The sequence below is a fragment of the Oreochromis niloticus genome, linkage group LG4, assembly GCF_001858045.2.
Source record: "Oreochromis niloticus isolate F11D_XX linkage group LG4, O_niloticus_UMD_NMBU, whole genome shotgun sequence".
Taxonomy (NCBI): domain Eukaryota; kingdom Metazoa; phylum Chordata; class Actinopteri; order Cichliformes; family Cichlidae; genus Oreochromis; species Oreochromis niloticus.
This window is the reverse complement of record NC_031969.2, coordinates 22564072-22591319: the sequence shown is the minus strand read 5'-3', so window position 1 is coordinate 22591319 and position 27248 is coordinate 22564072. Positions and strand designations below refer to the sequence as shown.

The following is a 27248-nucleotide window of genomic DNA, read 5'->3' as shown; positions in this document are numbered from 1 at the left end:
GATTTATTATGAAAGTACAGGTGAATATAGCTCTCCCGTCAATATATTATGATATATAATAAATGTACAGGTGAATATAGCTGTCATAACAATGTCAGGCAAAATTGCAGTAGCTTCCCTGATCATTTTACAAACATAAGTGAAGAGAATTTGAACTAAAAGGCCTAGACTAATGGTTGTGTGCTGAATCTATGAATCAAACTATCACCTGGAAACATAATTAACTGGTCCATAGCCGTGAAACTGGACATGAGTTCTTGATTCTATGGAGATTAACAGTAATCCAGAAATTTACAAATTTGTCCTGGGACATCGTGTTAAAGTTGCCAGAGACATACCATAGCCTCTTTTAGCCCCTGTTTGTTTTATATCATAAGTCGCAGAAGTATGACGTCACAAGAAGGTGATTGGTCACTTGCAATGTTGAACCTGGAACAACATTTATTATGATGATGTGGGAACAACGCCAACACGAGGAAATCAGATCGTCCGGCTGTGGCTACTATGTAGCTTGCCATCACCAGTGTGTGAATGTGTGTGTGAATGGGTGGATGTCTGGATATGTAAAGCGCTTTGGGGTCCTTAGGGACTAGTAAAGTGCTATATAAATACAGGCCATTTACCATTTACTTACAAATGGGCTCGTCAGGCACTCTTCTTGGCTGCAGTGGTTATTATTATATTTACATGCTTCCAGCTCCCGTTTTTGCTCCGTGACAGCTCGGACTTTTCCTTTCTCTCCCTCCCTCGCTCACAGACACATAACGTGTATGGTAGTCCATTCTCCCTGCAGCACGGACTACACTGCCCATGAGGCTACATTCTTTAGGGCCATGCCTGTAGCATTCTGCCTTTTAGCTTAGCACAACAACAACAACAAAAAAGCGCTCTCTCACCCAGGAAACACGCAGAGAGAGAGCGCGTCACCCTGTAACCATGGCAACCGTAACGCTGCTGCCTGGAACAACAGAACATAGCTGTCAAACTAACCCAAATAATCCTGACCTGCGACAATATGAAACAGGAAAGTACCGCCGTGTAATCCATTTATTTCAACAAAGTAACTGTATTCTGAATACCACCTTTTTAAACGGTAACTGTAACGGAATACAGTTACTCATATTTTGTATTCTAAATACGTAACGGCGGTACATGTATTCCGTTACTCCCCAACACTGCTGTTTAGTAAATGATTAGTAAACATATCCTGCATTGATACGGTCTAGAGAACACGTGACCTGCGACTTTTCTTTCCGCCCCTGTGAACCACGTGAGCCATCTCACTTGCCGTACCGGGGCGGGGTACGAGTACAACAGCTAGCTGCATCTTTATAGACATCAACAATAGCTGTGTCCACTGAAGTTTATGTAATTTTGAGAGCTGCCATATTTCGCGCGTATACTCTCTGAACCTCCTACGCATCTTATCAGTATATGTTTTAATTAAATTCACCAGTTTCCTGGAATAATTTCCACCTTTCCACTTTTATTTGCTGGCACAAATGCTAATATTAGCTAGCTAACCTGTCATAACTTGCAACAGATACTCGTGCTAAAGGTCTGCGAGAATGGCTCTATCGGAGACGGAGAATGGGTTTTCCGGTGGTGAAGGAGGAGGAGAGGCGGACGCTATTGTCCAGACTTGTGTGCTGGGCAGCTTCAGTGAGAGAGGCGAGACCACAGCCCTCATCTCCAGCCTGTCGGAGGTCCACGGAGACCTGGGGCCAAGGGAGTCTACTACAGAGAGGTTCCTAGGTGAGACGGTCACAAATAAATCAGCTTCCCCAAGATAAGCAATTTGAAGTGATTGGTTTGGAGACGTGATGGTCTGCTAATTTCTCCCTGCAGTAATAATGAACAGATATCAAGAGCAGCCTCATCTGCTGGACCCTCATCTAGGTACACTACAACAGGTTATTTACAAGTAAAATCACTCAGCTTATAAAAACACTTATTTCCTTATTTTGTTCCTTTTTTTTATTTTAGAATGGATGTTAAATATGATACTGGACTTTATAAGGAGTGAAAAGTCTCCACCTTCATTGGTTCATTTGTGTTTCAAGTTCCTCTACATAATCTGCAAGGTCAGTTTTCTCATTAAAAACCTCCTGACTGCACTGAATGAAAGCCGCAATGGCGATTGCACTCTCACATCTCTTATGCAGCAAATTCACTAATCCTGCACGTTGTTTGTTTATTTCTGGTTAGGTCAGAGGCTACAAAATTTTCATGCAGCTTTTTCCTCATGAGGTGGCCGATGTCCAGCCAGTTCTGGACCTGATGTCCAGACAGGATCCCAGTGACTCTGAGGTGAGGCTTTAGTTTAAAGGGAAAAATAATAGCTTCACACTGATGCATCAGTTACATATACCTATAGGCAATAGTGTATATTGTTTTGATCTTTATTTATGTACTCGTTCCAGACTTGGGAAACCCGGTACATGTTGTTGTTATGGCTGTCTATGACCTGCCTCATACCCTTCGATCTTTCTCGTCTGGATGGCCACCTCGAGTCAGATGGTGGTAAGGCTAGAGAGCCTATCATGGATCGCATTCTAGCTATTGCCAAGGTTAGTTGTACCAATGTGATATGATGTTTTTATGTTTTGGCACAGCCATTGCCAAAGTCAAGAGTGCTGTGGCCTACTTAAAAAAGAAAATCCCATGGGGCCCACTTAGTCTTAAATTTTAACTCAAATCAAAATAAAAAAGAAAGTGATGTGTTTCCTTGAAAAAATTATTTAAAGAAACATAACAAAGGCTGTTGGTTATAGATAGCTAATGTTACTCAGTCATATGTAAAGTGGTAAGGCCAATGTGTGACCCATCTTCCACTGAGATACAAACTTCAGTGCAAGAGTAGTAAATTTAGGTCAGAATAAGGAGTAAACCATCTCATATTACCAGTTTTAATGTTGTTTTTATACAAATAAACTAATTTATAGAAATATGTAACTGTACATACCTGTGAGTAACTTTAAAGTGAATTTCTATTACTACAGTACCTTTGCATCCTGCCAGGGGGTCCCGGCCCACACTTTGGGAATCGCTATGTAGTGGTTGCGGCTTGATTTTTGATGATATATATGCCTTCCTGTACAAACTGATCCACCAGAGAATCCTTAACAAGAAAATCCAGCAGCATGATATTGGCACTAGATTTAATTTTGTTATTTAAGATTTTTGTCACTTTGTTCAAATTTGCATAATAAAAATAATGTATTTTTAAACAGTATGAATAATCGCACTATTTTTCTTCCACAGTCTTATCTAGTTGTGAGCGACAGTGCAAGAAATGCTGCATCTGTATTGGTATCCAAGTAAGTGGACAAATACCACACAGAAACTTAAAGTTAAACAGTGTTCTTAGTAACATGCCTGAGAGGTAAGCATGCTCCAGTCCATGTTTTTAAACCTGTCCTGGAGTACATAACCTACTCCCATTGGCCACACTTTGATTGCCTTCACTGATGGTTTCACACGGTTGATGAGCGGTGAATATTTGGAAGAGAAACAAAGAAAGGTGATCAGGCTGTCCCAGGTGGGGGAGGGGCGTTACCGTGTAGGCTCCAACAATGTTTGTAGGATAAGATAATCTTTATTAGTTCCACACGTGTGAAATTTGTTGTACCACAGCAGAAAGTGAACAGTGTAAAGTTACAGTAGCAAAAATTAAGAAAAACACTGGAGTAGGATAAGATAATAAGAATAAGATACTATATATTATAGAATAGAATAAAATACTATATACAATAAAATAAAATACGTTATCAGAAAAAGAATGGTACTTGTATACACATGGTCCAGGGTTTTGTCCCCTCTTGTGTGGCAGGAGACATGTTGATAAAATTTAGCTAATACTGTCTTTAGGTTGAAGTCACCCGCTACAATAAATGCAGCCTCAGGGTGTGCAGGTTGTTGTTTGCTAATGGCCGCATGGATTTCGCTCGTAGCAAGCTTATCATTAGCACTGGGTGGGATAAATGCACCTGTTATTATGGTGGAGGTGAACTCCCTTGGCAGATAGAACGGTCTACACTTAACAATGAGATACTCTAGGTCAGCTGAGCAGCACTTTCCAACAATGACAAAGTTCATACACCAAGCCTTGTTGACACAAATGATCATCAGCTGTTCTGTCCGCCCGTGGAGCGTTGCGTTCGATTAGCTCGATAGCGTTGCCTGCTATTCCACTGTGTAGCCATGTTTCCGTGAGTATCATGACATTACAATCCATAAGTGTCCTGTTGTCGTTGATCCACAGTCGTAACTCATCCATTTTATTCACCAGGGACCGCACGTTAGCGAGGAAAATGCCGGGTAGAGAAAGCCCGTCCTCCTTTGGCAAACTGTCCTACCGTACGTACATTTCTGCTGTCACAAAATAATTCCAGCATAAATTTAAGTATGTAGGACGGTTTGCCACTTAACTTTACCCATCAGAGTATGCTTCCAGCTCATATTCATAAAGACAGGACAGTTTGACACTTAAGTTTGTGTTGTGCGAATGCTTAGAAACAACCGGTAGGATGGTTTGTGAGGTGGGGCCAGAACACCCCGGTGCTGTGTTAGCCTTAGCTTAGTTGTTAGCCCTCCGCGTTTCCCACGCCTTTGTTTACGGTCTCTGCGCCGCCTTCGAGCACTTCCGGTCGGCCGAGCAGCCTGCACCCTGTCAGGTGTTCTTCTTATTTCTGGGATGATCAAAGGTTGCTGATAAAACAGTTGTGTGATCCCTGTGGAAACCAGGATATTTTTCAAATGACCATAATCTTAATTATTTTAAATAATTACTGTGTGACAGTGTGTTGCTTCAAAGCGAAGCTAAAAAACAGAGTTATGATGTTTTTAATTTTGCACCTTTATGTTTGTGAAAATATGTTTTTAATTGAAAACCATACAAAATCATTACTAAAGCATTTTTGCCTATGGTTACAAATATATCTCAGATTCTAAGTAAATTCGTTCTAAGTAAATTCCAACAAACAATTTAAAACTATTGATTTGTAATCAGGTCTTTAACCAGTAGAGGGCAAGATTGCTCTTGTTATATTTAGTATCAGCGATTCGGTCTTTCATGGTGTTGTCTTATTTTATATGACTCTCCAGGTTCATGACTCGCCCTGATGTGAAACAGAAGCGCCTCGGAGACTTTTTGGACTGGAATCTAGCCACTATATCCCAGACCAATGATCATTCATTAAGAAACATTGTGGTGTTGGATGGTGCTCTGCAGTCTCTGGTAAACATGCGCACTCACACTCAAGCCTGTATGTTGTGTGCATACTTGTCTGTGTGTGTATGTATGCTTGAAGACAGTTTAGTCTGTGTGTATAAAAACCTGTCGAGGGGGACTTACAAGAGCTGACATGACTGGTATGCTTCACACAATAGCCTGTGTGGTTTTAGCAGGTGTGTTATGCACCTGCTGCGTGTGTGGGATCTCTTGCTTCAAGTGACTTAATTCAATTTCATCTAATGATTTAAGCAAGACGTTTGTTTGTTTGTTTTTGAAGACAACAGACGTTTTTTCCCATGTTACACCTTCATTGATAAGCTACGTTTAGATCACTTTGTCTAATCTAAGGTGATCTAATGGATCCCACAAGCATGCACATGAATGTTGTATAATTGGCGCATAAACTTGTATAGCATGTTTTAAAAAGCGTTGCTTTGCACTTAATGTTTGCTAAATGAACCTGGAGCCAAGGTGTTGCTTAGGGCGTTCAAAACTGGCTCTGTGCATTTAGTCTCAAGACTTCAGAACTCAAGCTTACATGTTCTTGTGGTTAATTGGAGATGCTTAAAAGTGCATTGAGACTTATGTCATGTACCAGCTGCATTAAAAAAAAACTATGTTACAGGCAAAGCTCTTCAAACATGGAAAACGAGATGACCTCTTGCCGTATGGTAGGTTCCTTTTCTCTGTTCATCCACAAAGTAAAAAAGCAAGACTTTGCTCTACAGTCTCATTTTGGGGACAAAAATAAATAAATAAAACGAATCACTGGAGCTTGAGATTTTTTTTTTTACATTTAATAATAGTACTAATAATGGATTGGATTTCATATAGCGCTTTGTAGTTCATTATTGTGATGCATTTCCACACTTTTGGGAATTGGCAACCTCAATTCCCAAAAGTGTGGAACACTGTGAAACATGTAAACAAAAACAGAATGCAATGATTCATAAACCTGTGTTTTGTTCACAATGAAGAAATTTTGAATTTGATGGTATCAACACTCCTCTAAAAGTTTGGAACAGGATGATGTTTACCACTCTGTGGCATCCCCTTTTTTAAATGTCTTGGAATTAACGAGCCCAGTTGCTGGAGTTTTAGGAGAGGAATGTTTCTCCATCCTTGTCTGGTATAGGATTCTAGCTGGTCCTGGGCCTTCTTTGTGGTATCTTTTGTTTCATGATCCACCAACTGTTTTCAACTGGTGAAAGGTCAAGCGGGCCAGTTCAGCACCCAGACTCTTCTATGAACTGTTTTCAGATAATCATTTGGAAGCGTCCTGAGCCCGTGAAGGGATTTCCATGCCTGAATCACACCTGTTTTTAATCATGATTCTGGTATTAGTGTCACCTCATGGTCTGAAGATCATGAGCATCCTTTTCTTTTGTCAGCCTTGAACTTTATGCACAGAGATTTCTCCAGATTTTGTAAATGTTTTGACGATATTATGTAGACTGTAGATGATGAGATATTCAAAGCTTTTGAAATTTTACGTTAAGGAACATTATTCCGAAATTGTTCCACATTTTGCAGATGAAGTCTTCGGTAGACTGGTGAACCTCGGCCCATCTTTACTTCTTAGAAACTGCCTCTGTAAAACGTAATTAGATGTAAAATGTTCCTCCAGCTGTTTTCTTTAGTACCACTTACTTTTCCAGCTACCTTGGCCCCATATCAACTTTTTTGAGACATGTCGCTGCCATTAAATTGAAAATGAAATAACATTTTATTTTTCTAGAAATTGTAAAATGTCTCATTTTAAACATTTGTTACATTTTCTATGTTCTGCTGTGAATAAAATATGGGTTTATGAGAATTATAAAGCATTGAATTCTCTTTTATTTGCATTTTATACTGCATCCCAGCTTTTTGTTGAAAATACCTCTCAGTATATCACTGACATGCTGTCTCTTGTATAACTGGCATGTGATTGTTGTTTAACTAATTGTTTAATAGCTTCACTACCTGGAAAATATTTCACTCTAAGTATTAATTTCCACAAACTTTATATATTCCTGCGTGTTCGCTCATGTGATAAATTTCCTCAGCTCCTGCAGTTCTACAGTGTCTGGAAAAGAAGCATCTGTCAGAGAGCAGCGAGGCCATGCTGAGGAAGCTTGGTGTCAAATTAACCCAGAGGCTCGGCCTTACCTTCTTAAAGCCCCGTTTGGCCGCTTGGAGGTCAGATTTAGTACCAGCTAGTTTTTAAAATAAGCAGAAATGCAGAAATGCGTTTGTTGTGTGTGCTTTTTTTAATATGCAAAATTTTCAGGTATCAGAGAGGCAGCCGATCCTTAGCAGCAAACCTTTCCATGTCCCAGTCAGCTGCAGCCAGTACTGGTGCGACCTCTGAAGTGGAGACAAAAGAACAGGAGGAGGACTACGACATTCCCGAGGAAGTGGAGACCGTCATTGGTAAGTTTCTGCCTCCAATTAACTTAAAATGTTTGTCATTACAAAAAAATAATAATAAAATAAAAAAAAATCTGATTTGCATGCTATTCTACAGAACATCTGCTGTTGGGACTGAAAGATAAGGAAACTATCGTGCGCTGGTCTGCAGCAAAGGGGTAACAAAACTTTCATATGACACTTGAAAAACCTGAACTGTTTATTAAAAAGTATCCATGTTGCTACTTGTCTTTGGTATTTTGACATGTCAAAAGCAGATCATGAGAAAGAGTTGTGTTACAGTAATCTATGTTGTTTAACTCCTCAGCATTGGGAGGGTGACTGGGCGGCTTCCCAAGGAGCTGGCAGATGAGGTGGTTGGATCAGTGCTGGACTGCTTCAGGTACATTCATGCTTGGGGCATTTCGGCTCTCTCTGTTACTTATCCTGCCAAGCATCATGGAGGGCCAATGTTCTGCGTTTTGATATGCTTTGCATGTGTTTTGATCCTGAAGCTTCCAGGAAACGGACAACGCTTGGCATGGAGGCTGCCTGGCACTTGCTGAACTGGGTAGAAGAGGACTGCTGCTGCCTTCCAGACTGACAGATGGTAGGTGATTTAATATCTCAATACTTAATGTATGATACACAGACTACTGTAAACAAGTTAACTTTTATTATTTTATTAAGCATCTTTATACACATGACATAAAACATTTACAGTTGTCTGCATTACAAAATTGTTCAACTTTTAGAAAACTTGCAAAATTTGCTCATCACTTTTTCAAGTCATTTCTGAGATTAAAAAAAAGAAAAGTGTAACATTTTACATTTTTAACCTTGTAGCAGTGCTATTGGCTAAAACAGTCAAATCTTTCAGTGCTAAAGCAATACAATAAGAAGTCCATTATCAATGAGGCTTTTAGACTTTAGATCAGCGATAGTCCTTATTATAGTCAGAGATTAGTTGTTAGCAGCAACGAGATCTCCTCCTCAGTACCCGTCCGGGCGCTTTTACTCTCTTTGGTTTATGGCATTTGTTTTCAGCCTTGCCACTGTGTGGTCTTTTCATGGCTGTTGCCTTGGCCCTGGTCGTTTGTTTGCTCTTCTCTTGAGAAACAGGACTTTTAGCTTCTGTGGAATCTGTCAAGGGCTCATCTATAGTACTGAAGTCACGTGAAGACGCTGCAGAGCTTGCAATGGCTAGCTGACAGAGTGCCAGAGCTGCAGTCTGCCTCTGGTCACAAGGCTCTTCATCCAGCTTTTCAATGGAGCTCTGCTGAAGATCTTCTAAAGTGCTTGTTGGAGAGCTGCATACAGGGCTGGTCTGAGAAGTTCTGAGGCTGAGGTTCAGGGGCGACTCATGCTCTGCTGAGTTTACTGTGTCTGAGCAGCTCAGTCTGTCGACAGACTGAATTTTTTCCTTGTCTTGGTTTCTTGTTGAGAGGTTAAGGGGAGCCACATCATCTGCGCTGTCGACTTGGTGATGCTCTGATGAAGTTTCAGGATGTGGATCAGAATCAGGCATGAAGGAAAATCTGCTGTTCTCAGCTAATCTGAAACAGAAAGGCCAAAACCATAAAGTACACAACATAACAATACAATAGTAGAAACAAATTGTTAAATCCAAAATTTTTAATTTTGCTTACCCTCTGTCTACGTGCTGAGCTGACATTTCTGCACACTCCTCTGGTCTTAAGTCATTTTTGATGGGTTGCACCACTGTAGACGCGTTTCCTAGTTGTCGGCCGATCTGTGACTCACTGATGTTGGTGTACTGCAGCGCCTCTATGTCTCGCTGGATGATGTGAGCTTGGCTGGGTCTGTCAGGGGATCCCAGAGCTGAGCTGCCCTCTTTGGGACTCAGCCTTGTTGCCTTGTCTCCACTTTGCCCGTGGTGGCTCTCTGCTTGTGTAGAAGTGTGTGGGTGGTTCAGACTGGCACGTGAATGTATGTACAAGTCATAGTCTTTATGGCCAAAAGTTGGGCCATACATATCCAAAGGAATATATCTGTGTCCTGCAATTGGCATAGAAAGCTCGTGGGGTCTGTACAGAGTGTAAGGCAGTGGGTGCCCTGGGTGAAGAGGATGGCAGTACCTGTATGGGAAAGAGGGAAATGGGGAAGTGGTAGCTGGGGTCACTGGTTGTTGTACCATAGGCCTCTGGGGATCCAGAAAATCTGCCTGGAAGGAAGGAGAGTTTGGCTCATTCACATGGTGATTTCCTGGAAGATAGTAAGGTGGATATAGGGGTCGATCAGGCAGGAGATAAGGAGAATATTCAGGAACCAAGAGAGGCGTGAATGGTTTTAAGGGAATGGATGATGAAACCGTGCCCCATTGGAAGCGTGGGTGGTTGAAAGTGGGAACAGGAGCTTGCAAATCCTCGGTCTGCTTCACAGGTGCCTTGAAAGCTTCTGCTCCGTCACGGTTGGGTGTGACAGGGGAGAAGGCAGATGGGCGCGTCTGATCCTTTTCCTCGTTGCTTTCCGTGCTCTCTGTCTCTGAAACCGTATTTGGCTTTGCTGCACTCTGACTGTCCTTGATGACTGGACTGTCACACCCCACATCGACTTTTTCTGTGTCATCTGTGCTCTCAGCTTTGTTCTCTTCGGCTCCCTGCTTCTCCAGAGTGTTGTTCTGAACTGCTGGTTGGGCATTTGTTAAATCCCTAGTTTTAGGAGGGATTGCTTTTGCCATTGCCTTCATCTGTCTAGATGTTTGCCCACTTTTCTGTGACACGAGGGAGATGGAGTTTTCACACAAGTTGTATTTCATATGGTTGAAAAGATGGGACTTTTCGTTGCAGGTGAACGGGCACTGGAAGCACTGGTACTTGAAAGGCTTGCCTGGTGGTCGGGGAATATAGTGGGGTCTTTTTGGCTTGCGTTCTTGAAGAGTCTCCATCTTGATTCTGAAAGAAGAGTATAGCGTGCCACAGTTGGGGATTTAGTAATGGTTTAGATTTTACTGAAGTACCTCTATTCTAAAGTAAACATGCCAATAAATCGGCAAAAAAAACAAAACACACCCCTCTTAGAAAAAAAAATCACAACTGCCAATGGACTAGGCCAGTTGCCGATGGCCAGTAAATCCATCCAAATGCCCAACCCTACTCTGTACCAGATTCTCAAGCTTGCTGTCAAGCTGCTGAAGTTGTTTGACTGGTTACCGTAAAAGTGGTTGATTTTTTGCTGAGTGTTTCTTCAGCTGCTCAGCCAGAAAATCTCTAGCTGCACAAAACACCGAGCCCTCGGGCTAATGTATTTCTGTAGCTGTTACTTCACAGTGCTTTGGACACAAAACAGAAATATACTCAAATATGTAAAGTAGCCTACAATATGCAAAAATGTTACCACACGTTTGCATAGATGCAGTTGTGTCCTAGTTTCGTTTTGGTTGATTGACAGCAGCCCGCAAACACCTCCACATGTTTCGCACTTTCACCTGGAACTCCGTTTTGCGATTGCTTTGCTCATCACGCCTCTAATATTAGAGAGTCACTAATCCACTAATCCACTAGACAGTTAGACTACACACTTTCTAGCACAAACCTCGAGGGCATGTAGAGACAAGCTCGCTCCCTCTCTCTCTCTCAATCTTACTAAACTCTACGCTGTCGGCGTGGGAACTACCAGCCACCTGCTTCCCATGACTACACCTGCGGGATGAATTTATCACTTGATGAGCTCACCAGCTCAGGAGACGCACGAGTATGGGAAGTAATTGTTTAACAGTTTTTCTTGTGATACGGTGCTCACGCTAGCTGAACAATATCAGCAATTAGTAAGCCTGCAAACGAGGATGGCATCTGTAGCACTTCAGGCTTCTGAAACGAATCATCACCTAAAGCTGTAAGTTCAGTGTTGCTGGGCGGACTCAGAGGAACCTGCTTGTCATGCGCTGTCGCAAGAAGTTGCCACTCGAGTTTCTGTTCAACTGTGGTAGCATGCAAAACCACTCCCTTCTTAAGAAGTAAAAGTCTTTCGAAAGTCTTCTTATAACAAGTCTTTATTGTCATTATAATACAGCTTTAAAAAAACAAAACAAAAAAAACTAAATAAAGGATCTAAACTTACTTGTTTTTTTAAATAAATCTGGATGGAGTGAGATCAGGTAAGTTTTGTTTTTTAAAGATGATATTCTTAAAAGAAGGCCATCTGTCTGCTGTCTAAATAAGTATTCGAGACCTGATTAAAAGGTTGCCTGCAGAGCCCAGATATTTACCTGTGGCTCAGTTACTGCAGCCTGTGCAGGGACTAATTAAGATCAAGAGGTAGCAGGTGCACAGTTATCCCTACCCTTGAACGCAGCCAATAAAAATGGTTAGAAACACCATTAAAAATCACAGTCAGTCTTATCCATTGGCACAGAAACGCTTTGATAGAGTCCCAAAAATTTTAGTGTTACTAAAAGACAGACAAAAAAAGAAAAAACAAACAGCCCCTACCTTCTCTAGCCACAGGGTCAGTATCTTTTCCTCTGTATTCGGCCTCCAGTTGGCTGCTCCACGCTTCACGCCGCACGGCACTTTCTGGTCAGGACACCTGCGTTGGTGCGTGCTCAGAGTTCAGAGTGGGTGAGCGTGTGTGTGATCGTGAATGTGTTTGATATTTGTTGTGTGGTGAGTTTCTCTCTCTGAGGAGTTGTCTCACCTGTGGGTGGAGCTTTCATCTAAACAGCAAGGCCCTCAGGCAACACTGATGTACCTGGTATTAGTCAAGCCTCAAGCAATGATTTACATGTTGGGGGGGCTTGCAATCCTTCTTCCTCTTTCTGGTTCCAACTGAACAAAAAATGTATATGAAGTTTTAAATAAAGTTTAATAGCAGGCGGGCCATTCATTCTCCTATTAGTCCTTTTATGTCCTGTTCAAACAAATGTTCTGTTATTATGAATATTCATGTTGTATTACTCTCCTTTAATCTGGAATTGCACAGTCAAAAGTCAAGCTTTGTGAAGATAAAGTAGTGATCTTTGCTTACCAAAAACATTGCATGCAGTTTATGTAATATATATATTTTGGACATTTCTGGCAACTTTTCATCTCACTGCGGTGTCTGCTTGCAGTTGTGCCACTTATTATCAAGTCCCTAATCTACGAGGAAAAGAGAGGAGCGTGCAGTGTTGGTTCCAATGTGCGTGATGCTGCCTGCTACGTCTGCTGGTCTTTTGCGAGGGCTTATGAACCCAAGGAGCTCGAACCTTTTGTCACTCAGATTGCCAGGTAACCTTCCCTTATACACATGCTACACACTGCTACACATAGGAGTGAATCTTAAGCCTATCTGTGGACCAAAGGGGCAATTTCACTTGTTATAGAAATGTATAACAAATCTCATTTCCCCAGAGGAAAACTATTATCAGTCTTCCACTAGGAAAATGCTAAATAATGACTTAATTTCAATTAATATTCAAACAAATATAATACAGTTCAAAATGGAAAACAGAAATTTTGTAAAGAACCAGCTGAAATATAGAGACTGGCACATAATGTGACACGTCAAGTAATCAGTCAAATCATTTGATTGCAGCTGTTAGAAGTGACATTATCATTACAATTTGCATAGAAACTGCAAGGTGTTTTTACTGCCTCAAACCAGTTTTTCTGTGTCATATCAGTCTTGCATTTCCTCACACAGGCAACATACATCCCCATTTGGTAATGTTTTCATGTGTTCAATTTGGAATAGGCTACAAGTTTGGCTTTTTATGTTGTAAAAATCAAATAGATTCAATAAAGCTCCAATTGTCTGAGGCAGTGGATGGGAAAAGTACTTACTTTAAGTAAATTAGTAATTAGGTGAGTGTAAAACAGAAAGCTAATTTTGAGTTTTGAGTATGTAAAATGCAGTTTTGCATAAAAAAAACAACAAAACAAAAAGATCTTGTATAGTTGTGTGTATAACAGAGCAGGGATGTGCAGAAAGGATGCACATGTAAAGATAAAATGGCAAATGGCTTTATATGCTAAATAAAGGCTGTAGTCCTTTTTTGTACATAGAACTTTTTATATTACATTGCAGTTTTGAAATGGGATCCAGTATCTAAAGATCTGCATTCCTGGTTTGCCAGACTTTGAGATTTGGAGCATTTTCATTATCTAGCATATCTGCTAAAGAGCATGTTTTGCTCTGTTTTAGTGTTTGACTGAAAAACAGAAGGTTTATAGGTTTGGTGCAGAAAGGTTTATCTCAGTGTTTTTTAACCCTGGTGCAGCATGAAGGGAAATTTATTTTAGAAAGACAAGGAACCGAAATCTGGTCCTTTCTTATAGTCCTCATCAAATTTATAAAACTGATTTTTATGTTCTGTTACCTTAGAGTGCAATAACTCTATTAGATTTGCATTTCTTTCTGCATGTTTTCCCCTCATGTTGCTGCAGCAGCCGCTATGTTAAACTGCAGGCATTTAGTTAAGACTTCATTTGCATGCAGCATGCTTATACTGGCATGGCAAGAAGTACTGAAATCTTTGTTTGTTTGTTTGTTTTTACATCAACATTAACAGACGGTACTTGTTGAGTAAAATGTTTTATATGCCTCACTTTAAATCAGAACTAGCTCTAAAAATAAAAACCAAGATCGGAAGATTTTCAAATCTAATGAGCAACCATGCAGAGAAGTACGACATCACCCAGTGACGTGCGTTCAGTCTTTGTTAATAGTAACGGTTTGTCTCATCCTTGAGCTCTTTTTCTTGGTGTGCATGTATGAACCTGTGGCCTGTGACTGTGCAGACCAGCTCTGCAGTGTCAGTTTGAACCCCTGCAAATTACCATCAGCAGTCGCGACAACACCCTCCCTTTCTCTAGCCTACAGGACTGCCAGGTTTCGCCTGCTGTTGTAGGTTTCGGTCGCCGTTTGCCAGTAGCGCTAAGACAAGCTGGTTCCTGCTCTATTCATCAAAGCTTGATGACATTTACAGAAAACTCACTTTTGTCAGTGTGAGGCTAAGTGGCTTGGGGGCACACTCATGCACTTGTATTCTTACTAACTTAAATAAATAAACTATATACTAATTGTAGCAGTGGTAAAAGTAATTTGGAGTAACCTTTATGTCTAGAGTTCAGCCAGGAAGTTTGTTTTCTAAACCCTCAGGGTGAGGGCAGTTAGCATAGCCAAATTGGGCAGTTGGTAAATCTCCTTGCTGGGATCTTGCTGAAGCTGGGTACATGAAGGGAAAGCACAAAATGACAACAGCAGTCGGTCTCAGGCTGTCACAGGTTGGCCCCCACTTAAACGTGGTGTGGAGATATTTAGGTCAGAAGGCAGTCATGCTTAATCATATTATGGTTTACCGTCTGTGCTGAGAACCTGTGGTTCACAATCACAGCTTGTAAAAATGATGTAATTGAAACCTAGCATCTGACTCATCTGTGCGCTCATAAGAATCTGTACACTGTTGGTGAAGATTGAGGTTAATTTCACAGGAATGGGGCAGTCTGACATTTATATTAGTATATTTTTAATGCATATGCATAAAACCTGTATTTAAGCGTTAACTACAGAATTTTGTGTGTGAATTATAGAAAAAAGAAAAACAGACATGTTGGTTTATTTTTTATTTTTATTTTTTACATTGTATACAATCTGATTCATCTTTAATTAACGCCCTGTGACAAGAAAAAGTTATTACCTTCTCCAACACAATTGGTGGCGGTTGAATATATTTAACACATACTTTGTGTCTTTCTGCAGTGGTTTGCTGATCACAGCTGTGTTTGATCGAAATGTTAACTGCCGCAGAGCTGCGTCTGTAAGTTCTCTTTTCAACATCCCATGCTTTCCTAACTAAGACATACAGTTACAGGACAGGAGTTCATTTTGTCTCTTTTTGTCCCAGGCTGCCTTCCAGGAGAATGTCGGCAGACAGGTTTGTGACCTCAGTATTGACTACATGAACATTGTGACTAACAGAATCGCTGTGATTTGAAGCTTATTTGTTGCCAAATATCTAGCTCATGCTCAAACTTGCCTTGTTAGTGAGAATCATTGCAAATAAAGAAATAGCCTCCCAGTATGGCTGCAGGGCACCAGCAAAAGCTTGATTGGCAAGTAGACCTCGAGCCATAACTCTGTGAGATCGTTTCTTGAATTTGGAACCTAACCGTGTGTTTTCCATCTCGTAATCATGAGCTCAGTGTTTAATAATATGAGCAACCTTTAATTAATGAAATACAGTAGAAACATCTCAGCACTTTCTTGGTTCCTTGTGTCTCAATAGGGGACATTTCCTCATGGTATTGACATCTTAACAGCAGCTGACTACTATGCAGTTGGTAATCTCAACAACTGCTACCTGAACATCAGGTAAGAAACTCTGCACAAATCACAGTAGCCTAAATAATAAATATTAGAAACAGGTAATACGTTTTCTTTTCTCATTGGCGCAACAGACAATTAAATCTCAGTTTTTTCTAACATTGCTGTTTATGTGTGTTGTCCCTGGTTAAAAATATCTTATTTCACTATAAGTGACAGCAAGAAAAATAGTCATTCAGGCCAAAAGTGTGCGGTGTACTCCCTCTTTAAAGATAGACTCTACCTCCCACTCTAAAAAGAGAAACTGTCATAAATGTCATAATCCTGGATTCTTCTGTGACTGATGACAAAATAAGGTCACATTTTATTATGTCTACAAGGAAATTACACTTTTTTCACTTTTATACTATAGTAAACATTTTCCTTATTTCTTGGTTATTAGTTTCAAGACCTATTCAATACAGCAAACTGGTCTTTGTGTGCACTGCAGTCTTATTCAGAGTGAAATAGAGAGTAAACCACGGTATGCTTCAGGTTCAGGGAGTGGCTACCTTGTGATTGACAAGTTGCCATAACACGAGCATACTTCATCTTTGCTATGTCAATGGGCTCAACTCCTCACTCGCTTCAAATGAACCAGAGGGTCCACGCTCACCTTTACGTAAAGTGTACGGTCCATCATCACATCATTACATGAACTTGGGTTAAGGTAACTAAGTTGTAATGGGACCAAAAATCGTAATTCTATAACCCAGTATATACACATACGCATTTGATAAAGTGTATATTGAAGCCAGTGCAGAAAAACTTTAACCCTTACAAGAATCTGCATCTTTGGCAGGAATGTGTCACCAACAGAGTAAACATTTAAGCGGTGAAAACGAAGAAAGATGCTAGCCTCAGGGCATGACTGAATACAGAACGAGGAAGGAGCATAGCACAGTGATAGCAGATGTGATTTAAGTGTGGCTAAATTGATGTTTGCATTTGATTGGTTATCAAAACATGCATAAAACTGTTATGTGTGTTGCTAATTTTTTTTTTTATTACTGTTCTCAAAGTGTCTATATAGCAGGTTTCCCAGAGTACACCAAATCCATGATCGACCATTTAGTAGCTATGAAGATCAACCACTGGGATGGGTAAGTCCTTGCATTAATAATGCCGCCAAATGTGAAAAAGAAAATGTTTTGTTTTCACTTATTTATTTATCTATTTATCTTTGTGTATGTATTTTGCAGTATGATTCGAGAGCTTGCCACTAAAGCTCTCCACAACTTGACGCCTCAAGTGCCTGATTATATGGCAGCAACAGGTAAACAATGTCACCCTACCTGTTCCTCAGCCAATGTTTGTCTTTTAGTTCAACTGCTTAAGATAAATGCTTTATGAAACTGAATGAAACCTTCAATTAAAAATAATGAGTGGAAATTTTATACTCCCCCTCCCTGCTCGGTTTCAGTTTTACCGCAGCTGTTGAAAATGGCCGTGGGTATTGATCTCCATGGCCGGCATGGAGCCATCCTGGCTTGTGGGCAGATCACACATGCTCTGTACAAAGTGGGCCTTCAAACCAACAGGTAGGCTTTATATACACAATAAAAGTTGCATAAAGTAGGGCTAGTCTAGAACTGTAACTTCTTTTTAAACCTTAATATACACTGGTTAAAAACACTTTTTAATCAGAGCAAAGCATTAAGTCAGTTAAACTTCTGGCAAATTAAAGTGGTCATTTAAGTAGCAGAGGGGGTTGTTGGTTTGATTCTCATGCTTTGGTGTTAATTAACAACAGGTGCACTAGGGTTTTACAGGTGGAGGCCACTTTTAAATTTTGCTAGCTTCAGTGTCACTACTGTAAGCATGAGGCCATACCTCACTGGACCTTTCACAGGTTTCACTGGTAGTCCTCCAGGATGGCGCATCAATATATGCCACTGGCGGAGGATTTACTATATCACCCAGCACAGTCTCAGGAGCATGGAGGAGTTTCCAGGAGGCAGACAGTTACTCTAAGAGAGCTGGACAGGGCCATAGAAGGTCGTTAACCCATCAGCAGGACTGATATCTGCTTCTTTGTGTAACCAGGAAGAAAATGAGCACAACCAGAGCCCTATTAAACAGGCCTGACATCCTGTAGCACCCCGTGCTCATTGCCCAATTAGCATTTGCCATAAAGTACCAGATTTGGCAGGATCACCCCTGTGTGCTTTTCACAGATTAGAGCAGGTTCACCCTGAGCACACGTGACAGATGTGAACAGATCTGGAGAAGCCAAGGAAAACATAACATCATCTAGCATATGGTGGTGTGTCAGTGATGGCCTGGGTACTGGTTTTATTTTGTTGTATTTATCCGCAACACCTTAAAGGCAGGTCCATGAAAATATCGTCGGACATAAACCGGTCTGTGGTGCAAAAAAGGTTGGGGACCGCTGGGCTAAGCAACAGCACACTGACTGCCATTAAGTATCAGGATGAAATCCTTGACTCATTGCCAGACCCTATACCGGTGCTTTGGGTCTTGGCATCCTCCTGGAGGACAAGATTGTCCGACCTCATGTGGCAAGAGTATGCAGGCAGGATGATGATGATACCCTTGACTCTCCCCCACAATCAACTGACCTAAATCCAGTAGAGCACCTTTGGCACATTATATTTTAGTCCACATGATGCCATCTGATCTCAGTAATGCCCTGGTTCAAATCAGGGAAGAGATTCCCCCAGGACTCTATCCGTCTTCTCATTAGAAGCATGCCCCGATGTTGTCAGGCATGCATGGAAGCACATAGGTCCATACAAAATTTGAGTAAAATTGACTCCATGAACGTGGCATCTTTTTGTTCCTAACACATTACCGAGTCTAATCAATATAGATATCCAGCATGATATATATATATTTTTTTTACCCATAGCGATTTGATGTGTTTTCAAAGTGTCCATTTAATTTTTTTTTGAGCAGTGTGCTTTGACAATGCCCTGTAAGCCTTTGGCACAAATTTCACCTGCGTCCTCGTGCCAAATTAAATGATGGCACTATTAAAATTGGGCTTGTATGTCCCATAGGACTGTGGTGGACATGATTTCCCCAGAATGTGTGGATGCCTTAAAGAACATTTACCAAATGGTAAGTGCATAAACTTACAAGTAGTTTCAAGATTAACTTCAAGTTAAAAAAAACTTTGTTCTTTTTGCTCATTTAAATTTGTTGACCCACTTTCAGCTACACGACCGAAAACAGTACAGGTATGCTGAAATAATCTGTTTAACTTTGCAGTATGGCAGATCAGTAATATATTACTCATATTAAAATTATGTTTGTTTTGTTACATAGGGGGTTTGGTGGAGAGCTGATGAGACCAGCAAGTAAGTTTAAATGCAAAGTTGAAATTTAAAAAAAATAGTTGCATGAAATGCTGATGATTCCTGATTGTTCCATGTTTTATTTTTCCACAGTTTGTAGTCTTATAGAAAAGCTGTCCCTGTCCAAAATGCCTTTCAAGAACGACCCCATCATTAGTAAGCCAGTTCTTTACAGCACTGAGGTTTTGCTTTCTTTTTTTTCCCAGCATCACAGCTAACAGTATGTATTATGTTACAGCTGGCTGGCAGTGGATTATAGACGACACCATAAAGACTCTTCATCTTGTTTCCAGTGGAGCAAAGGATGGCATTTTGGTAAGCTTAATGCCTTTCCATTCTTCTCTAACACTGAGGTCATTCCAGGAACCAGTGAGAATGATAATACTCATTTTTTTTTAAACTTTATTTATTTGCTTTACACAAATCGTGGTCACAATAAAATGAGAATATTGTGAATATAAATAGAAATAAAGCACAAAGATAGGAAAAAAAGAAACCCCCCTCCCTCCCCACCCGAGGCTCATGTAAAAAAAAGAAAAAGGAAAAAAAACATTCTTCAAAAGTTTATTCCACATCCGGTACGTTACACATCTGGAAAATAGATTTTTATATAGTCAATAAATGGATTCCAAGTCGCAGAGAATTTTTGTTGTGATGAGAAAACCTTGTATCTAAGTTTTTCCAGTGGTAAAAAGGAAAGCACGATGCTCATTTTTATACGTCAGTTATATCCGTGTATTGTAACCAGCCAATAGAGCAAAACACAGTAGTAGAAGTTTAAGTGGCTGCTCCACCAGAGTGTGTAGTAATTTGTTCATTTTCAAAGCTGTGGAATCAAAAATGTCACCATTTGTTTATTTGTGGACTATTTTCTGTTTACTACTCTCTGGCCTTACCTTTCCTATGTCTGCAGGCTGCACTTGTATCAGCCTTGTCTGCCTTGTGTGAGGAGTACTACCAGGCCAGTCCAGGCCAGGCTGACCCACAAATGCAAGGTAGCTTAGCTATGGTTTTCTCATTATTCTGTAACCAAATATGGATTTCATCTGTATGATTTGGTTAATGTCTGTAACATGTCCGTGTCCTTACATGTTTAGATGCTCTGGTGTCTCAGTACACTGAAGGGCTTAACAATCCACAGATGCTCACTCGTTGCGGATCTGCCCTGGCCCTTGGCTGTCTGCCAAAATTTATGATCCATGGCAAATTGAAGCAGGTGTGTTTGAAGTGTGTCCACACTTTCATTTTCAAGCTGTTTTCCATTTAGCTGTCTCTGCATTTTAGGTATAAATTGGTTTGTGTGTTTGTGATAGATCATTGAAGGCCTCCGGCAGATGTGCGCTGAAACCCAGAAGGAAGGGACTTTTACAGAGGCGAGGAAAGATGCAATCACATCAATAGCTCAGTGAGTATTCATATGCACACGCTTATTGACCTCTCATCTTATATCTACGGTACATTTTTTTTCCTGCCCTGTTGTTTCTTTGGCGTGTATTTGTGCACTGTTATGTTTTGCTTGTGCGTCCTCGGCTTTTTGACTGCTAGTTTAAACATGTGGATATGTAGACAGTGGTGCTAAAATAAACAATCGGCCGACTATACCTGCAGGACCTGAAGGGCATGTCTGGCCATTTCTCTGATAGCGTGTTTCCTCAAAATTCAAATGTAATTTCTTTGCTGTGGTTCATGTATATTTCTAGTTGTGTTTTAAATTATGTTTTGATTTGCAAACTGTTTTTCATTTTTTCCACCAGAGTGAGTGTGAAAGCAGGCGCTTGTGCTGAAGGCTCTCCGGACTCTACCCTGTGCTCTGCGAATGTAGACGAGGTGTATGGCACTCTCCTCTCCAGTATGATTGATTACACAACGGACAGCAGAGGGGATGTCGGAGCCTGGTGAGTGAAATTGCTCCTCAAAGGCACATATGTTCTTCTAACCGCCTCAGGGAAGAAGAATTCTTCCCCATTGAGACGTTTGGTCTTCTTCTGTCCCTCCACAAAGGGACGTGCCCGTCTCACAGGTAGCTCCAGGCCACGGTTACCGACACGCCTGGAATGTCACCAGGCTTGTCACTTGTCTCCAACAAGGGATGGGCTGCTTGCTTTACACTGTCTAGTAATCTTGTTGTTTCCTTCTCTCCTTCTCTTGAATCGCTTTTCTTCCTTGTTTACCTGCGATCTTTTTTTTTTTTTGCTTTCGTAATAACACTAAATGAAGACAGTCCTTCCCTTGTTCTCATCACATATTATCAAGAATTCACAAGTTGCTTGTGTTTGAGTTTTGAATAAACACCGTGATCATCATTTCACATAAACAAATTGTGCCCTTTAGCCATGAAACTAATTTGACTGTAAAACTGCCGAATCCTGCAAAACTGCAACGGTCTTCTGTTGTGTTTATGTGGCTGTAGCTCAGGAGGTAGAGCAGTTCATATACTGACTGGAAGGTTGGTGGTTTGATCCCCTGGTTTGATCCCTTGGACAAGATACTAACCCAAAACTGCTCTCTGATGAATCCATCAGAGTAACATTAGATAGAAAGCACTTAAGCATAGAAAAAAGTGCTTGAATGAATAAGAGTGAATGGGTGAATCAGGCATGTAGTATAAAGCACTTTGAGTGCCCAAATGGAGTAGAAAACAACTATATAGGTACCAGTCCATTTAGATTACCTTAAAAAAAGTAATAGATTGATAGATTTAATAGAAAGTGATGGGGTTTATTCAAGCCCATGCCATTTAAATATACTCTGTGTGTCGCTTGCTCAGGGTCAGAGAGGCGGCAATGACTAGTCTGAAGGATGTGACTATGCTGGTGGCTAGCAGTGCTCCAGAAATCCTTTCACCAGACATGTGAGTATGAATCTTTATTTTTTTTAAATTATTTAAATATGTTCTGTTATTTGTGTATGTTCTAGCCTCTCCAACTTTACTTTTACTGTTTATTGTTGTGCTATATATGATATCCAATGTTGCCTTTTTATCTTCTTATTGTTCAAGATCTTTTTCTGAAGTCTTGATGGCAGCAAAACTTGTATAAACACAACTGTGAGAGAATAGTGATAGTGTTTGTGATATGACACTAGCGCTCACTGTCTTTATTTCACACTAATGTGTGTAGGGTGAAATGTATGATGTGCTGCCTGGCCCAGCAATCTGCAGAGAAGATTGATCGCTACAGAGCCCACGCTGGCACCATCTTCCTTCACCTCCTTCACAGCACAGAGCCTGTAGTACCTAACATTCCCCACCGAGAGGAGTTGTTGGGCATTTTCCCTGTGTGAGTCACTCCCGCAGTTAACCAGTAGTTTTAGGAGCTTTAATAATTGCCATGATTTTAACCAGTCTTTTGTGTTTGGTTGGTTTTGGCACATGTACATGCAATGTAACAGTGTTTCATAGATGACAGCTTTATATGCTGATTTGTGACCCATTTGCTCTGTGTTTCAGTGAGACCACAACCACTCTGAACTGGAATGCTCCATCTCACGCTTTCAAGTATATCGCCCAGCTGCTGGGATTGCCCGAGTATCAGTACCACACCCTGCTGGGGCTCACAGTGTCTGTGGGAGGAATCACAGAGTCCACAGTAGGTGGAGAAGTTGAATATTGTAAAATCTTTACATTATTATGTGCAGATGGGTGATAATTTTAATCTATAAACGTCTAAAAGGTTGGCAGTGAGTGATTTAGGGTTGTGGAGTTTTTCACCTATTGAGCTGTAAAGTTTGATCATCTGTAGGAATAATTTCCTGCTTATGTTGCTGTCCACTACCCTGAGTCTGCTCCCACGGCAAAGGGGATCGCACTGGCTAACACAGACTCATCCGGTAGATGTTAAAGAACTCAGTCGTCTCAGAAAAGAGGGACAAATTTAGCACCTCTTATTGTGGGCTTTTGTGTTTTTAATAAAGTCCAGTAGATGTTTAATGATATCTGTGCGTAGAATAAAGCAGTGGCTTATTATAGAAATTTACTTTTCAGCATTAAACATCACACAATAAGTCCAGACTTTTGATTTGTGTGTTGATACTCAGGTTGAGTTTAGACCAGCAGGGGGAGCTATGTGTCTGATGTACTCTGATCTCGTGTCTGACTTATAACACCTGCCTTTACGGCAGTCCATCGAATCATAGATACCAGTTGTGTTACTCATCTCCACCTGATTACGCCTTGTCTTTTTATGGCCAAGCGTTGAGTCAGACTTACCGACAGGTTCCAAATGGGAACATCCCATAGATTGTATCTGGAGTTTAGCTATTTTCCTGTCCCTATATTTTACTCAACATCAGTCGGGAGGCTCAGCTGGGGTTGATCAAGTTTCCCCCCTCGTCTGTTATGACCTAACCTGTTAAAACCAATCACTCGGAAGAGAACTTGCACACAAAAATCGGAGCCGGTTAGGTTATTTCTTAGCTTTTAGTGTTTATAGATGTACTAAAGAAAATAAGTTTAATGCTTGTAATAGCAGCAGTGAGGCCAGTAAAGTCAAACTTGTCTTCCAGTGGTGGCCTAAATATATTCCCCAAGAGACAATCAAGCTCTCGTCCTGGTCTTCCAGCAGTTTTTACTGCAGATACATCCTCAGAGATGAGAAGTAGTGATATGTTTGCACAGGGTTGCATTTAGAAAACTGAGCCAAGACTGCATCAATCCATGGGCCAAGAATACTGTTCTCACACCACAGGCACATATTCGCACAGGCCAGAGAGACATGAAGCATCTACCAACTTTCCAGGAATTGTGTGGACGTAGATGGACCACATGACCCTGAAAAAGAGCAGCCACGCAACAGAAAAAGTTGGAGGCGTAAAACAGAAAATTAACCACTGAAACATATATACATAAAATAATAACAGTTTTTATGTGCATTAATGTGGATGAGATTTTCAGCCAAAGAGTTTCTAAGTAACTCTGTTTATAGGACATTTTGTAACTATATTATGTTGCTATCTTGCAAATGTCAAGGTTTGACACTTTCTTCGCTGTGGTCTGATAATATCTGATGTTTTTCTTTCCCAGGCTCCTCAAGTTTGCACTCGCTCAGCAATAACTTCACAGTAATTTGAATGTTTCGGTCCAGGTTTCTGTTTTTTCTCAGTTTTTTTTGTATTAACATTGCCTACCTTTGCCTTTGAATGACAGGAAAAGAGTCGTAACATGGCAGTGTTTTTTGTACTGCATGTACACGTACTCTTGGGTTGTCAATCTGTCCTGTCTTATTGAATTTATTGTCTCTTAAACACCGTGAGACACTTTTTTCCCATTTGGAACAAGCATTAAACTATAGACACGGTGTTCTGACAAACCATCCTACTTTGGCAAAATGTCCTACTGTAAGTAGTTTATGCACATTTCTGCTGTCACAGAGTAATTCCAGCACAAATTTAAGAAGGTATAATGGTTTGGCACATAACTTTGCCCATCAGAGTATGCTTGTAGCTCATATTCATAAAGCCAGGATGGTTTGCCACCTCATTTTACCCGTTAATGTATGCTTGTAGGTCACATTCACAAAGGTAGCATGGTTTGGCACTTAATTTTATCCGTCAGAGTATGTTTCCAGCTCTTATTAACAAGGGTAGGATGATTTGCCACTTAATTTTAGCTGTTAAACTATCCTTGTAGGTCACATTCACAAAGGTAGGACAGTTCGCCACTTAATTTCGAGTTGTGCGCATGCGTAGAAACAATGGGTAGGATGGTTTGTCAGGTAGGGTAGATTCCCAGAACAACGGACCTTACAGTGGCCAAAACTTAGATGTTATTATGTATGATCAGTTAAAATTTTTATATACAAAAAGCTCAGACTTCATCTTCAGTGTGACATCATATTATTTTACAATAACACTTTATTTATTTTTTATATATATTTACTGGTTTCTTCTGTTTCTGTTTAGGTGCATTTCTCTTCCCAGTCTCTGTTTGACCATCTTAAATTGATTCAGAGCGATAGTGCTGCTCTGGGACAATTTGGAGAAACTTTGCTGAGGATCTTCAGAGACAATCTTCACAATGACAGGTACATGATGATGCTAGATTTTCAAGCCCATTTTATACAATTTAATGTGTCTATTTAAAGTTATGTGTTTAATCTCATCTTTGTAAGGCTTTTTTATCTGTCCTTAGGTTTTCAGTATATTACACTTGTAAAAGCTGCATATATTCTCTTTTCTTTTCCTTTTGTTTTTTTAGAGTGTCCGTTTCCTTTCTTAAGATGCTCAATCAGATTCTTGCTAACAACTGCTTCGAAATATTCACCACGCAAGAGAAGTGAGTGCTGTCATTTGTTTTTCTTTCTTTGTGTTAAACTAAATGTGGATATTTGTCAGAGCTCAACTTTTTCTGCCTGTGTTTTCTAAGTCATCCGTTCTGTGTGGACCTTTTGGCCCTTTGCAAAGAATTCAAGAAGTCTAAAGACATTTCCAAGCTGCGAGCATGTATATCAGTGTAAGTCTCTGTCTCACTGATAAATACACACATGATGCACATCGGTAAAGCTAAATGTATGTTGACTATGCCGGTTTGTGTTTCCCAGTTTATGTGGGCTGATCCAGTTCCAAGGTGAGGTGAGAAAGAAGGTTTTGTCCCAGCTGCTGCTGCTGCTCTGCCATTCATTTCCTGTGGTAGGTTTACTTGGAGAGTGCACAGCTAGGTTTTTTTGATCAACAGTTTCATCCAGGTGGAAAGATCTCAACACCTAATTACAGTACATTCAGCTTTGTTTAGATTTTTTGTATATTTATAGCCAGCTCTAAGGAAAACTAGAGCCCCATCACGTTGTATTTTTGAGTGGACTAAAGGGGACCTATTGTGCTTTTCCTTATTTTGTCACGCTGTTACAGAGTGCACAATTGGCTTTCAGACTTCTCTAACCACAGTTTCTAGTTTCTTCTGCTCTGAAAAGCCCTGGCACTGAGCACATAAGCCCCACCCACAAAGCTTTTGTTTGTGAGAGGCAACCTATCAGAAGAAAGGGGCCTCAAAGCATGAGGAGCTAAAACAGCTTTTTTTCCAGACAGTATATCAACAGAGGGGGCTGCACTGAAGCCAGTATTAGATATATGAATCCTTTTGAACTGTTATTCATGCAAAGATACTCAAGTAGAGTCCAAGAATAAAAATAAAAGTGAGCATAACGTGCTCGCTTATAATGAATGGATGAATTGATATGAATGTGGCTTTGGACACCTGCAGGATGATGATTATTGTGATCAGGTCACAACATATCCGATCCTCAGTTTATATGTGCTGATCAAGCATAGCTGATTGATTAATTAGCCTCAGAGAGCTGCTGGAATAGCTCTTGACTCTTGTTCTAATTTGTCTTTCTCACAACTGTAGATAAGAAAGACCACAGCCAGCCAGATGTATGAGATGCTTCTGACCTACGATGATGTTGTTGATCCAGAGGTGTTGGATGATGCCATGACTTTGCTAAGTGACACTAACTGGTAAGTGGTCATACTGGAGGCAGCTGTTAAATAAACTGACTATAAGCAGTATGTAAAACTGACTATTGTAGACTATTCTGACTATTGTAGTTAGTTCGACGCTGAAATCTGCACAGCGTTCAAACTCACACATGTGTTCATTAAAATGCCGTCTAATTTGCACCCGGCTGGATCTGTGGTTATTTTTGGATTTCCCCTCAATATCTGAACCTTAACAGTTGCCATGCTCCTTTCCAGGGAAAGCGACCTTGCCACAGTTCGGCCACACAGGAATCAGCTTTGCGACTGGTTAGGAGTCCCCAGGCCACAACCAGTTACAAAGGTAACCATTTAGCATAATTATTGAGAGTTTAGAGCACAAGGCAAACAAACTGAATCAAGTTGATCCTAACTGCTGTCTTTAATCAGCAGGGCCCTGTCCAGGTTTCCTGATCACTCACAGGAAATGAAGAACATCCCGTGTTAGGTAGCCCTTCCATTTACCAATAAAACACATGGAAACAGCTGGAAACAGTCAAAATACAATAAATGTATAAACGAAATTA

The 27248-nt window shown here is 40.6% G+C and overlaps 2 protein-coding genes across 6 annotated transcripts; one reads left to right on the top strand and one right to left on the bottom strand.

Annotated features, from left to right (window-relative positions):
• Positions 1 to 1272: 1272 nt before the first annotated feature.
• On the top strand, positions 1273 to 27248 carry tbcd (tubulin folding cofactor D). Of its 3 annotated transcripts, XM_005468656.4 has the most exons (40): positions 1274 to 1430; positions 1544 to 1755; positions 1849 to 1899; positions 1987 to 2084; positions 2209 to 2310; positions 2424 to 2570; positions 3265 to 3320; positions 5107 to 5239; positions 5862 to 5907; positions 7285 to 7417; positions 7509 to 7651; positions 7746 to 7806; positions 7956 to 8030; positions 8143 to 8237; positions 12699 to 12855; positions 15329 to 15386; positions 15474 to 15503; positions 15855 to 15940; positions 16954 to 17034; positions 17134 to 17207; positions 17355 to 17472; positions 18955 to 19015; positions 19112 to 19134; positions 19223 to 19254; positions 19345 to 19407; positions 19490 to 19566; positions 20165 to 20246; positions 20349 to 20467; positions 20565 to 20656; positions 21006 to 21146; positions 22019 to 22102; positions 22371 to 22529; positions 22700 to 22838; positions 25150 to 25271; positions 25445 to 25522; positions 25613 to 25699; positions 25788 to 25875; positions 26594 to 26703; positions 26941 to 27025; positions 27112 to 27248. In XM_005468656.4, exons 2-40 carry the CDS (start codon positions 1569 to 1571, stop codon positions 27133 to 27135), a joined length of 3597 nt encoding a protein of 1198 aa, XP_005468713.1. In that variant the 5' UTR covers positions 1274 to 1430; positions 1544 to 1568; the 3' UTR covers positions 27136 to 27248. The 3 variants fall into 3 exon arrangements, with proteins under 3 accessions (XP_005468715.1, XP_003442163.1, XP_005468713.1); XM_005468658.4 differs by having other exon boundaries at positions 1273 to 1755; positions 27115 to 27248; XM_003442115.5 differs by having other exon boundaries at positions 1273 to 1755.
• Positions 8282 to 12327, bottom strand: znf750 (zinc finger protein 750). Of its 3 annotated transcripts, XM_019357862.2 has the most exons (4): positions 12079 to 12327; positions 9965 to 10542; positions 9277 to 9853; positions 8282 to 9183 (listed from the first exon to the last, which is right to left on the bottom strand). In XM_019357862.2, the coding sequence occupies exons 2-4, from the start codon at positions 10533 to 10535 to the stop codon at positions 8598 to 8600; spliced, it is 1734 nt and encodes a 577-aa protein (XP_019213407.1). In that variant the 5' UTR covers positions 10536 to 10542; positions 12079 to 12327; the 3' UTR covers positions 8282 to 8597. The 3 variants fall into 3 exon arrangements, with proteins under 3 accessions (XP_019213407.1, XP_005468711.1, XP_005468712.1); XM_005468654.4 differs by having other exon boundaries at positions 9277 to 10542; positions 12079 to 12323; XM_005468655.4 differs by lacking the exon at positions 12079 to 12327 and adding an exon at positions 11708 to 12060 and having other exon boundaries at positions 9277 to 10542.